Genomic DNA, 13,012 nt, shown 5'->3' on the forward strand with positions numbered 1-13,012 from the left:
GTGCATACACTGATACGAAATAAATGGTCAGAGATGACGAACCAAATCGTCAAATCTACCTGCCGACATCCGAAAATATTTGAAATGCCTTTCCTCGTTCATGTCTCTCAGTAGCCGGACAAGCACAGAAAATTCACCCTCCTTCTGCCTCAGTCGGTTCAATGGTCGGTTATACCATCTCCTCCGGCGTCTTCTCTCTTTTCTGTGTTGCAGTAATTTCAATAAAAGTAACCCTTGTTCAACATTTATTAGTTCCAACTCCAACATGATGCGCTCAGTTTCAGTCGCCATTGTTTGAAGTGCACGAAGAAACTCAACACAGTGGCATAGAGACCCCACCGCCAACTAGCATTTTGGCGGTAATTGCAGAGCGACGCAGACACACCAACACACAGGTATAAATGCTCACAACAGTGCAGGCCACTTACGAAGGCTACGGAGTTGGCTATTACGCGAAAGTATAAATCAGCCTTTAAGCTTACAGTGGACTTACTATGGAGGGTTATGGGCTGAGTGTGGGTCAGTGGCACTCGGTGAGAGTAAGCGTTCAGCATGGACTAGAAGGGCCGAGATGGCCTGTTTCTGTGCTGTAATTGTTATATGGTTATTGCAGTGACTGATTAGTCAGTGTGCCAAGACTCCTGAAGATCTTGTATGTTTTATTTCTTTCTTTCTTCTTTTAGTGACGCAACGTGGAGTTGGCCTCTTCATGCCCTTCCAGCCAAGCTGCCCCTAACCTAACCACGGGACAATTTACAATGACCAATTCACCGAACTGTGATGTCTTTGGACTGCGGGAGGAAACTGAAGCAGCCAGGGAAAAGCCACACATTCCACGGGGAGGACGTGCAGAGACTCCTTACAGAAAGGCAGTATCACTGAACTTCGAAATGGTCTGACCTCTAATAGCGCTGTGCTAACCTCTATGCTACTGTGGCGCCCAAGCAAGCAAGGCCTCTCCAACTTGCTTTAGAAACGATCCTAGCCTGTCCATCTTAACGTGTCCAGCACTTTATTCCCTTCCATAGATGCTGTCTGACCTACTGGGTCCCTCCAACATTTTGTGGGTATTACCTAAGTCAGTGTGGGACTAGGATGGAGAATTTAAGTGGCAGGGAGCCAAAAACCAGGCAACAAGTACTCTCATCCATTCCATGTTCTGTTTCTCCAGTGCAGAGTATTAGATATTGAATACTGAATGCAGTATACCAGTGGAAGAAGTGCAAAGACTTCAACCAGAAGGCCAGTAGAAAGCAAAGAGATATCAGGACAGGTGCTGGATGCAGTTGCGTGGGAAGATGCCACAAAGACCGTGCTTGGTGGAGACCGTACAACAGAGCCGGTAACTGCAAAGGATCTCCATGCTTCTGGATTCGACTCAGTCCCTCTGAAATGATCAAAGGGGAACTGACCAATCTAAATGTGACACAGGCTGAATTTCTCTCTTTCCATTACCATGGCCTGATCTGCCCAGAGGTTGCACAGCTCTGCACTTTGCTTTTTTTGTAATTTTTTTTTGCTCCACTCTCTGTCTTTATAGCATAGCTTTTGTATTCTCCTGTTTAGATTTTTTTTTAACTAGCAACATTAACCCACCATGTGAGTGACCTTGTTTGCTGCTAGTTCCCATGGCAACCCTGACCTTAGCTGAGAGACACTTTATTTCCTTATCCGCCCCTCCTCCCCCACCTCTCTGCACCATAAAACCAACTTGTTTCTGCTCCATCCAGTTCCAACAAAAAATCTGAAGCACGAATTCTCTCCTTGCACATGATCTGCTGAGTATTGTCAGATTTTCTAAATATTTATGTTAATTTTACAACATATGCGGCTCTTTTTATTCTCCCCTCTCTTTTCTCCTTTTTATTCTCCTCATGCCATAAACTATAACACTCTGTTAGTTTTCCAAGTTACGTGCTGCACCTGTACACGTGCCTCCTGCAAATTTGCACTTCCGAGGTCTGTAACCTCACCACTTAGATGACATACTTCTTTCTGTATTTTTTTCCTGGCACAGTTTCCTATACATTCCACTTGTCAGATCCTTGTCCATCACTTATATATTCTGAAGCTGCTTCCTTACTGTCTCTTCACAATTTACTTTACTGCCAGTTTTGTGCCATCAGCAAATATTGCAGCTGTATCTTTGATGCCTTCAAATCATTTATATGAATTTTGAAAAGGCTAAAATCCCAACACTAATCCTTTGGTACATCACTACTTACATCTTTCTAATCAGAATCAGAATGAGATTTAATATCACCGGCATACGTCGTGAAATGTGTTAACTTTACAGCAGCAGCACAATGAAATACATGATAAATAAATAGAGAAAAAAGGAGTTATTTTAAGTATATAAATGTCTACTAAATAGTTCAATTAAAATAAATAGTACAATACAACAGAAACTGAAAAGTAGTGAGGTAGCATTCATGAGTTCAATGTCCATTTAGAAATCAGATGGCAGAGAGGAAGAAGTTGTTCCTGAATTGCTGAGTTGTGCCTTCAGGATTCTGTACCTCCTTCCCAACAATAACAGTGAGAAGAGGGGCTGTACTGGATGGTGGGGATCCTTCATGATGGACACCGCCTTCCTAAAGCACCACTCCTTGAAGATGTCTTGGATACTATGGAGGCTGGTATCCATGATGAAGCTGACTAATTTTACAAATTTCTTCAACTAGAACCCCCCACATACAAAATGGAGATCCAGTCAGAATGTTCTCTATGGTACATTTATCAAAGTTTTTTTTTTAGGTACCCATGGACACTAATGCAGATATCTAGTCAGCCAATCATATGGCAGAAACTCAATACATTGAAGCATGCCGACAGAGTCGAGAAGTTCAGTTACTGTTCAGACTAAACATCAGAATGGGGAAGAAATATGATCGAAGTGACTTTGACAGTGGAATGACCCTTCATCTCATATTCTCAACATTTATTGCTTATTTATTGTTATTATTATTTATTTTTTCCCTTTTTTTGGTGTCTTTTGCACACTGGTTGTCTGCCCTGTTGGTGTGGTCTATCATTGATTCTACTATCGTTATTGGATTTATTGAGTATGCCTGCAAAAAGGGTTGTATATGTACTGTGATAATAAATTTACTTTGAACTTGGGTGCCAGATGAGGTTTGAATAACCTTGTTGAATTAATGAAATAATTATTTCTCATTTTGCCAGCAAAGGTAAATGACCATGCCGAAGATATGAACATCTCTTGTGCTTCTGCCGTTCTTCCAGTCCAGAATTAACCCAGTTTCACAGAACAGCTCTGAAGTACGAAGTATACATTGACTCACCAACCTTGAGGAGGAGTAAGTGGTTTGCCTTGTTCTTGACACCAGCCCACTGGGTGAATATACGGGCTACTAGCATCACACCTATCAAACACGTAATTAATGCATTATTCAATAAAATTATTAACCAGATTGGTTAATTACATCTTACAAAAATGGAACTGTTAGAGTATGTATCAGATCTATTGGGATAATATCTGCTTGAATTACAATATACATTTTGATAGAAGTAAATGTTGTTACCAGTCTAACCAGTCACATTGGAAAATAATGAGACTAGTAGTAATTATATTTAGCTGAATCATCAATTCACTTTTATCATAAAGTCATACAACACTGAAGCAGGATATATGGCCCACTGTGCCTTTGGTGGCTATTGAATACCCATCTATACCAATTCCACTTACCTTGCCTACACCACATCATTTCTAATGAAATGCTTCTTAAATGTTGCTTGAGTTACTGTCACCACGAGCCCCTCAGAAAGTGCATTCCAATATATATTAAGTGAAAATATTCTTCTTATCTATGGACCTCAGCTTTCTCCACTTCAAGCAAAATAAACCCAGCCAGTCCAACTGCTACTCATAGCTGAAACACTCTCATCCTGGGCAATTTTCTAGAGAATTTCATCTGTACCCTTTCTGGTGCAATCACATTCTCAACGTATTTTAGGGCAAGTCCAGGGTGACCTACATAGCATGTCCCCATCTGATCCCTCAACTCAGAACCTGGGTCATTTCAGCCCCAAACCTCAGTTAATAATGCCCGCATTATCTTTCACCACAGGTTAGTAGGAACATCGTCGGAGCTAACAGATAAACAGCTGGTATTGAAGCTGTGAAGGAATGTGATGTGCAATAGGGAGTAGTGGAAGAAAGAATACATACACAACACTGGAAGAACTCAGCAGGTCAAGCAGCATCAGTGAGAAAAGAGCAGCCAACGTGTCGGGCCGAGACCATTCTTCAGGAAGGGGGGGGGGAGGGAAGGGAGTAGTGGAGGGAGGTTGAAGATTGCTGGAATGGGAGGCGGTGCAATTTAACAAATTTCACAACACAAGCTGGTGATAATAAACATGATTTTGATGGCAAGGATATCTGTGCCTATGTACTCTGGAGCCTTTTTGTCTGCCATCTTGTCACCTAACTTCTGTCACAGTCTCTGCCAGCCACAAGATATTTTCCTACCCTTGCTGTATCACAGTTCTCCTTTTCCTCAATGCATTTCCCTACAAACCCACCTTGCAATGCCAAATTACCTCATGTTTTCTAAACTCACTTCCTCTTTCCCCTTTTCTTCATCAATGTAGACATCCACACCCTTTTCAGAGCCCACTTTGGATCTTAACCACATTATGTTATTGATATATCAACATAGCATATCAGTACTACTTAAGTATTATTTCAATATTCCCTTCTCCCCTCTCTTTATTTCAACTGACTGACTTTGCCATATGTCAGATTGTCAGCTTAAACCAGGCAGAAGAAACACCTCACCAAAGTTCACACTATCAGACCTTCAGGACTTGGTGTATGTATCTAAATTCTATATGGTAATACAGTACCAAGAATTCTCACCAGTAATCATATGTGTCATCCCAGTTATCAAAATGCACCAAAAAACGATGGTCAATTATATCCGTGACTGTTGCAACACATATCAGGGAGGGATTCTTTCTGTCAACTGCCTCCAGCTTCATTCCTATTCGAAATCCTGAAGGAGTAATTGTCTGTGAGAAATAGATAGAAATTATTTGTGAGAGGAAATGAAAAGGGTAATTTGATTTTCTAAAGTAGTTACATAATGCGTCCTTGACAAAACATGCTTTTTAATATTTAGAAATAGACGTCAGTAGACCTACATAGATAGGAAGCTCAATAGACCTGTCTCCCATGGAAATTTATTTCTATAGATCATATAATTCTCCATTTATAGTTCTGTTTCAATGAAATGCAATAATCACAATTCTTTGCAGAAGAACAATCATCAAATCAAGCATACAAATGCTTTTGAAAGCTTTGACGATACCAGTGTTACTCCATTCCCATTGATTGAGGATATCTGACAGAAATTATTTTGCCACTTTATTGATATGCTGAAGAACATAATCAACAAAATAATCACTTTGTCACAGAGTCAGTCAGTCATGGAGTCACACAGCACAGGCGCTTTGCCCCACCATGTTCATGTCACTCATTGTATTTATCTACGTTAGTCCCATTTATCTGCATTTGGTTTGCAGCCTTCTATGCCTCATCATTTCCCCAAATTTCTCTTAAACATTGTTAGGGTTACCAACTCCTCAGGCAGCATGCTCCATCTTCCAACCACTCTGTGTGGAAATAAAAACATGGTGGCATAGTGGTTAGCACAACGCTTTACAACACAGGTGACCAGGTTCAATTCCCGCCACTGTCTGCAAAGCGTTTGTACACACTTCCCCGTAACCACACGGGTTTCCTCCGGGTGCTCCAGTTTCCTCCCACAATCCAAAGACTTACCGGTTGGTAAGTTACTCGGTGATTGTAAACTGTCTCATGATTAGACTAGGATTATTTGGGGGGATTTCTGCGTGGGCCTATTCTGCACTGTATCTTCAAAAAATAAACATCATGCCTCTCACATTAAACCTACAGTACACCCTCCTGTTTTATGCAGCACCAGCATGGGAACAAAGATTTTTATCACCTATCCTGCGTATCTACCACATTTGTTTTTAAATCTCTCAAGTCACCTTCACTCTCCTCTGTTCTAGGGAAATTAAGCCTGGCCTATCCAATCTCTTCCTACAACCAAAATGGTCCAGTCCAGGCAACACTCCGGCGAGTCTCCTTAGCAAATTCACCCTCTCCAGTGCAATCACATCCTGCCGATAGTAAGGCAACTGGAGCTGTACACAGTACTCCAGTAGTGATCCAACCAATGTTTTATTAAGTTATAACATTAACCTACTCTATTCCACAGCTGACAAAGACAAGTATCCTATCCTACCTACCTGTGCTACCATTTTGAGGGATCTATTAACTTGGAACCCAAGGTCCATCTGCTCAAACAATACGTACTGTATATGTCCTACTCTTCTTTAACCTTCCAAAATGCATCACTTCCCACTTGTTAGGATTAAATTCCATCTGTCATTGCTCCAAACAGCTTCCAGCTGATCAATATCATCCTGTTGCCTACAGCAATGCTCCTTGCTATTTAGAACACATATTTTGTGTCATCTACAAAGGCAGTAATCATAAATCTTACATTTTGACGAGGTCACACATTGGCAGCTGGTCGAGTAGGTTCAATTGCTTGGCATTCAGGATGAGGTAGTAAATTGGATTAGACATTGGCTTTGTGGGAGAAACCAGTAAATGGTAGTTGAAGGTTGCCTCTCTGACTGGAGGTCTGTGACTAGTGGTGTGCTGCAGGGATCAGTGCTGGGTCCTCTAATGTTTGTCATTACATCAATGATCAGGATGATAACGTGGTTAAATGGATCGGCAAAGTTGCAGACGACACCAAGACTGTGGGTTTAGCAGACAGTGAGGGAAGGTTACCATGGCTTGCGGAGGGATTTGCATCAACTGGAAAAATGGGCTAAAGAATGGAAAATGGGATTTAATGCAGACAAGTGCGAGGTTTTGCATTTCGGTAGGACCAACCAAAGCAGGTCCAGCGCACTGAGGAGCGTGGTAGAACAAAGGGATCTGGGAATACAGGTCCATAATTCATTGAAAGTGGCGACACAGGTAGATAGGGTCATAAAGTAAGCTTTTAGCACATTGGCATTCATAAATCAAAGTACTGAGTACAGGAGTTGGAATGTTACGTTGAAGTTGTATAAGGCGTTGGTGAGGCCTATGGAATATGGTAAGCAGTTTTGTTCACCTACCTACAGGAAAAATGTAACCAAAGTTGAAAGGATGTTGCCAGGTCTGGAGGACCTGAGTTATAAGGAAAGATTAAATAGGTTGGGACTGTATTCTTTAGAACACAGAAGATTGAGAGGAGATTAGATGGAGGTATAGAGAATTATGACGGGTATAGATATCGTAAATGCAAGCAGGCATTTTCCACTGAGGTTGGATGGGATTACAACCAGAGGTTATGGGTTAAGGGTGAAAGGTGAGAGGTTTAAGGGGAACATGAGCGGAAACTTCTTTACTCAGAGGGTCTTGAGATCATGGAATGAGCTGCCAACACAAATAGTGCATGTGAGCTCGATTTCAATATTTAAGAGAAAATTGGATAGGTACATGGACAGTAGAGGTATGGAGGGCTATAGTCCTCATGCAGGTCGATGGGTGTAGGCAATTCGAATGGGTTTGGCAAGGACTAGACGGGCTGAAAGGCCTATTTCCATGCTGTACTTCTCTATAACTTATACTAATTGGTTAACGTGTATTACAAATGTCAAGGACCCCAGCTCTGAACGGTGTGATACATTTTGGTCACAACTTTCAATCAGAGAAACAAACCTTCACCACCTTCCTATGCTTCCTATTACCAAGCCAATTTTGGATCTAATTTGCCATTTTGCCTTCTGCATTTGCCTATGGGTTCCAACCTCCTGGTAGGCCTACCAAGCAGAACTTTATAGATGACATCTAGTGTACTGGCCTCATCAATATGCTTGGATTAACTATATTAAAAAAAACTTTAGTCAGATTACTGAGACACGATTTCCCATGAACAAAACTCTAATCAATCCCTACCTTTACATGTGTAAGTAAATCTTGTCCCTCAGAATTTGTTTCTGTTAATTTCCGTACCATTGAGGTCAACTCATTGACCTGACTTGTCCATATTTACCTTTTAGAATATCCTCCAGTCATCTGATACCTTATCTACGGTGAGCAAAGATGAAGAAAATCTCCATCAGATTTCAATCTCCCCCCTTGCTCATAACAGCCTGAGATGCATCTTAACAGGTCTTGTGGAATTATCCACCTTAATTTGCTCCAAGTTATATAACAACTCTTCCATCTTAATATTAATATGCTCTCGAGTATAATTATACCTCCTAACTGTCCCCATACTATCACATTTATCTTCGTGAGTACAAATGAGAAGAATTCATTTAAGACCTCACCTAAATTCTTGACCCTTGGATCCTTACTCTTTACTGGTTACCTTTTTTCTCCTAAGACTCATAGAAACATAGAACACCTACAGCACATTACATCCATGTGACCAATTAACCTGCTTCAGTATTCACACGGAAAAGGATCTTTGCGATTGTAGGGATGACTTACAGCGGACTGAAAAGCTTGAGCATATAGACATTAAGAAAGGGGATGTGCTGGAACTTTTGGAAAACATCAAGTTGGATAAAGCACCAGGACCAGACAAGATACATCTCAGGCTACTGTGTGAGGTGAGGAAGGAGATTGCTGAGTATCTGGCGATGATCTTCACATCATCAATGGGGACAGGAGAGGTTCGGGAGGATTGGAGGGTTATGGATGTTGCTCCTTTATTCAAGAAAGGGAGTAGAGATAGCCCAGGAAATTATAGACCAGTGAGTCTTACTTCACCAATTTGCAAGTGTGACTTCTGGAGTTCACCGAAGATCTGTTGTAGGTCTTCCAACAGTTTATTATTTACAGGTTATCCCAGATCTATGTCATCTGAAAACGTGTGTAATGACATTGAGCTCTAACTCACCACAAATTTCTTCAGTCTCTCCACTGTCTCAAAATGTCATCTGAGGCATTTGATAAGGTACCCCAGGCAAGGCAGATTGAGAAATTAAGGAGGCATGGTATCCAAGGGAACCTTGCATTGTGGATCCTGAATTGGTTTGCTCACAAAAGGCAAAGAGTGGTTGTAGACGGGTCATATTCTGCATGGAGGTTGGTGACCAGTGGTGTGCCTCACGGATCTGTTCTGGGACCCCTGCTCTTTGTGATTTTTATAAATGACCTGGATGAGGAAGTGGAGGGATGGGTTAGTAAATTTTCTGATAACACAAAGGTTGAGGGTGTTGTGGATAATATGGAGGACTGTCAGAGATTACAGTGGAACATTGATAGGATGCAAAACTGGGCTGAGAAGTGGCAGATGGAGTTCAACCCAGATGAATGTGAGGAGGTTCATTTTGGTAGCTCAAATATAATGGCAGAATATAGTATTAATGGTAAGACTCTAGGCAGTGTGGAGAATCAGAGGGACCTTGGGGTCCAAGTCCATAGGACACTCACTGTGCAGGTTGACTATATGGTTAAGAAGGCATATGGTGGGATTGAGTTCAAGAGCCAAGAGATAATGTTACAGCTATATAGGACCCTGGTCAGATCCCACTTGGAGTACTGTGCTCAATTCTGGTCACCTCACTACAGGAAGGACATGGAAACTATAGAAAGGGTGCAGAGGAGATTTACAAGGATATTACCTGGAGATTTACAAGGATTTTTACAAGGAGCATGCCTTATGAGAATAGTTTGAGTGAACTTCGCCTTTTCACCTTAGAGTGACGGAGGATGAGAGGTGACCTGATAGATGTGTATAAGAAGATCAGAGGCATTGATCGTGTGGATGGTCAGAGGCTTTTTCCCAGGGCTGAAATGGCTAACACGAGAGGATACAGTTTTAGGGTACTTGGAAGTAGGTACAGAGGAGATGTTAGGGGTAAGTTGTTATTTTTTTTTAAAACACAGAGAGTGGTGAATGTGTGGAATGGGCCCTCGGTGACGAAGGTGGAGGTGGATACGATAGGGTCTTTTAAGAGACTCCTGGATAGGTGCATGGAGCTTAGAAAAATAGAAGGCTATGGGTAACTTTAGGTGATTTCTAAAGTATGTATGTCTTCAGCACAGCATTGTGGGCCAAAGGGCCTGTATTGTGCTGTAGGCCTTCTATGTTTCTATATAACCTACTTACTCAAATTCTTTGGAATGAGGGAGGAAATTAGAGCACCTGGAGGAGACGTCTCCCCCATGGTCACAGAGAGGACATACAACCCCTTACAAACAGTGGTGGGAAATAAACCCAGGTCGCTGGCGCTGTAATAGTGCAAGGCTAACAGCTGCATTAAGATGTCTTATGTTATTGACAATGGCCTTCTCCCTGGAAATAATCTGGAAGATGTGTAGCTCGGGTGGTTGATGGTTGGGTTGATATGTTTTTTGATCTTGGCAATCTACTTGCAAACACTTCATCATCATGCAAGGAGACATTGTCAGTGCGCCGCTGACAGCGGTAAGTCCTCCGAATGTTTAGCCTTTATATACTCCTCAATCAGCTGATTCAACATCAGTTCAGAAACTCAGTTGTGGTGTGGGGAGGAAATCTCGTTGCTGATTGGCGAAATTCGCATCCTATTAACTTCCAGAACATCCTCACCCCTTTCTATAACCACCTTGAAATTTGCATACTTATGATCATCAACTCCAAAGTGCTTGGCCATTGACACTTTCACGACTTGCTTGTGTCATTTCCCATGAATAAAGTCCAGGATAGTCCCATCATGACTAAAGAGAACTTTTCCTGGGCACTTTACAAATTCCACTTATCTAGGGTATTCACATAAGACAGTTATAATCATTACTGCAGATCTTAAAATTGCACACAATGACAACTCTATCATGTTTTATCGTCCTGCTTTAATTTCCAAGCAGCATTATTACTGAGTAAGTACCAGGTAGTAACTGGAGAGGTTCCAGAATTCAGTGCATTTCTTCCCAGTCATGAAGTGCTCATAACTCTACGGACAAAGGTGATGTTACTTCCCGGTGACATCTTTATTCCAGATGCTACCTGAAGCCATTATGACAAAGCAGTGCCACTCATCAAAATTTCAACTCATCCCTCCTCTACTGTGCTCAAGTGACACAAAACTATAATGCTTTTTAGAAATCCAATCTTCTAACTTGGCCTTAATGACTTCCAGGCCAAAGCAAAAATCTGTTTTCAAGGAATGAGATTCACAAATAAGGGGGCTGAATTATGATGCAAAATGTTATCTTCAACAAGACCTGCTAGTACTTAGATCACAGTTAGCCAGCCTGTCCATCAAAATCACTCAGCTCCAGGCTCCTTTGTAGCAGGTATTCCATTTAAGTACATTAGATTGCATAATAGTACAAAATCTGACAAGCACTTAAGTCTATCTGATAATGGCGAGGAAGTGGATTGGGATCACTAGATTTCTGGCCTCAGAACCGAGCTTCAAATGCTTTTTAAACTCTATTTTTAATGCATTCCTTTGTATGAAGTTATCCACGACTCTAATACAACTTATATTTATTATTTTTTTAAATCACACCTTTGAATTGATTTTAGATTGTGTTTTATGCACCTAAAATCTGGAAAATATTTTGTATTTCCTTAACAGGGAGACAGACCTATGATATAAGCTAGAAATAAAAATAAAACCATAGCTGCCGAATATTTTTAGAATTTTGTTTGATTTTGGATCTACCATGTGATTTGAACCACCGTTTATTAGGAATTGGATTGTTGATATTTGCTGTTGTATTATGCTCCATATTTGACTGTCAATTATGCATAAGCATTAGGAATTTATAATTACTTCTGTTGCAATTTCTTTTTAAACCCAAGTGACAGATAATCAATTCTTGCATGCAGCTAACTGCCTTGTAATTTGCTACAAAATTCAGCAAAGACAAATCAAATCTTTGCCAGAACTGGGAATGAGAAAACGAGTTAATTTTAAGCTGGACAGCGAGTAGGGCGGGAAGCGATGGACTGGACAAAGGGAAGATCTCTGACAAGATTGAGAGAGAAAAATAGCCAGTGTAACAATGGTTTGACCATTTCTGAAACAGAGAAAGTGAAGTACCTGAAGTTGTAAACTCTATTTGGAAAACTGAAGGCTGAATCTTGCCCTAATGGAAGATGGAGTGATACTCCCCAAGTTCACATCAGGCCTTGCTATAACAGTGCAGGAGGTCACAGAAAGGTAGGTCAGGGTGAGAGTGGACAAAGGAACTGAAATTCCAGACAGCACTAAGCTGGAAGCTCCCTTGCAACCTGAACACAGATGTTCCACATTGTGGTTGGGTTTCTTCATTGGGCATGAGATCATATGGGGAACAGCAAGTACAACATGCAAGATTGATAAAAGAGAAAATAACCCTTTGCTTTACCTGGTATGGCTGTTTGGACAGTTGGATAGTTCAAATGGAAAAGGTGAAAGGAAAGGTGTGGCAGCTCCCGCAACTGTATGAGAACATGCTATATAACAAGAGGGATGGTTGTTGGAACTGTATTTGCTTTGAAGTGTTGAAGGATGACAGAAGGGAATTCATTATCAAACTTTACAACTTCTCTTTGTACACTTCTTTTTCTGTTTCAAAAATGGGCAATTGATTTTTGATCCTGATTTGCTTTACTTTCTCCATTAGCAATATCGAATCTACTAGATTTTCCTATGGCTCTGCATTTTGCAGACTTAATCAAGTTTATTGTCATCTGTCAGGGCATATATACAACTAAATGAGACAACAGCGCCCTCATGGTACCTACAGTATATCAAAGAGTGTATAAACAAAATATTACACTAATAAAATGTAATTCAAAATGCACGTGAAGTATGCATCACAGGTAAACAGCAAGCAGCTGATGGTACTGTGTGTGCTTCACAGCTGTTTTATTCTTTTGATCAAATTCTAACTGACCCTGTTAACAGAATGATTGTATCTACAGCTTCTCTCCAGTATAATCCCAGTCTCACCATAACAGAGATAATCCCT

General features: G+C 41.0%; 1 protein-coding gene across 11 annotated transcripts in view; it reads right to left on the reverse strand.

Annotated features, from left to right (window-relative positions):
• The window catches only part of LOC132401655 (lethal(3)malignant brain tumor-like protein 4), a 380,142-nt gene that overhangs the window by 234,364 nt on the left and 132,766 nt on the right, over positions 1-13,012 (reverse strand). For all 11 annotated transcript variants that reach the window (XM_059983770.1, XM_059983710.1, XM_059983719.1 and 8 more), the window contains 2 exons: positions 4,883-5,034; positions 3,310-3,386 (listed from right to left, as the gene is read on the reverse strand). In XM_059983770.1, coding sequence (XP_059839753.1) covers positions 3,310-3,386; positions 4,883-5,034 — 229 coding nt within the window. The remainder of the gene's footprint in view (positions 1-3,309; positions 3,387-4,882; positions 5,035-13,012) is intronic.

Source organism: Hypanus sabinus, chromosome 1 (assembly GCF_030144855.1).
Source record: "Hypanus sabinus isolate sHypSab1 chromosome 1, sHypSab1.hap1, whole genome shotgun sequence".
NCBI classification, from domain to species: domain Eukaryota; kingdom Metazoa; phylum Chordata; class Chondrichthyes; order Myliobatiformes; family Dasyatidae; genus Hypanus; species Hypanus sabinus.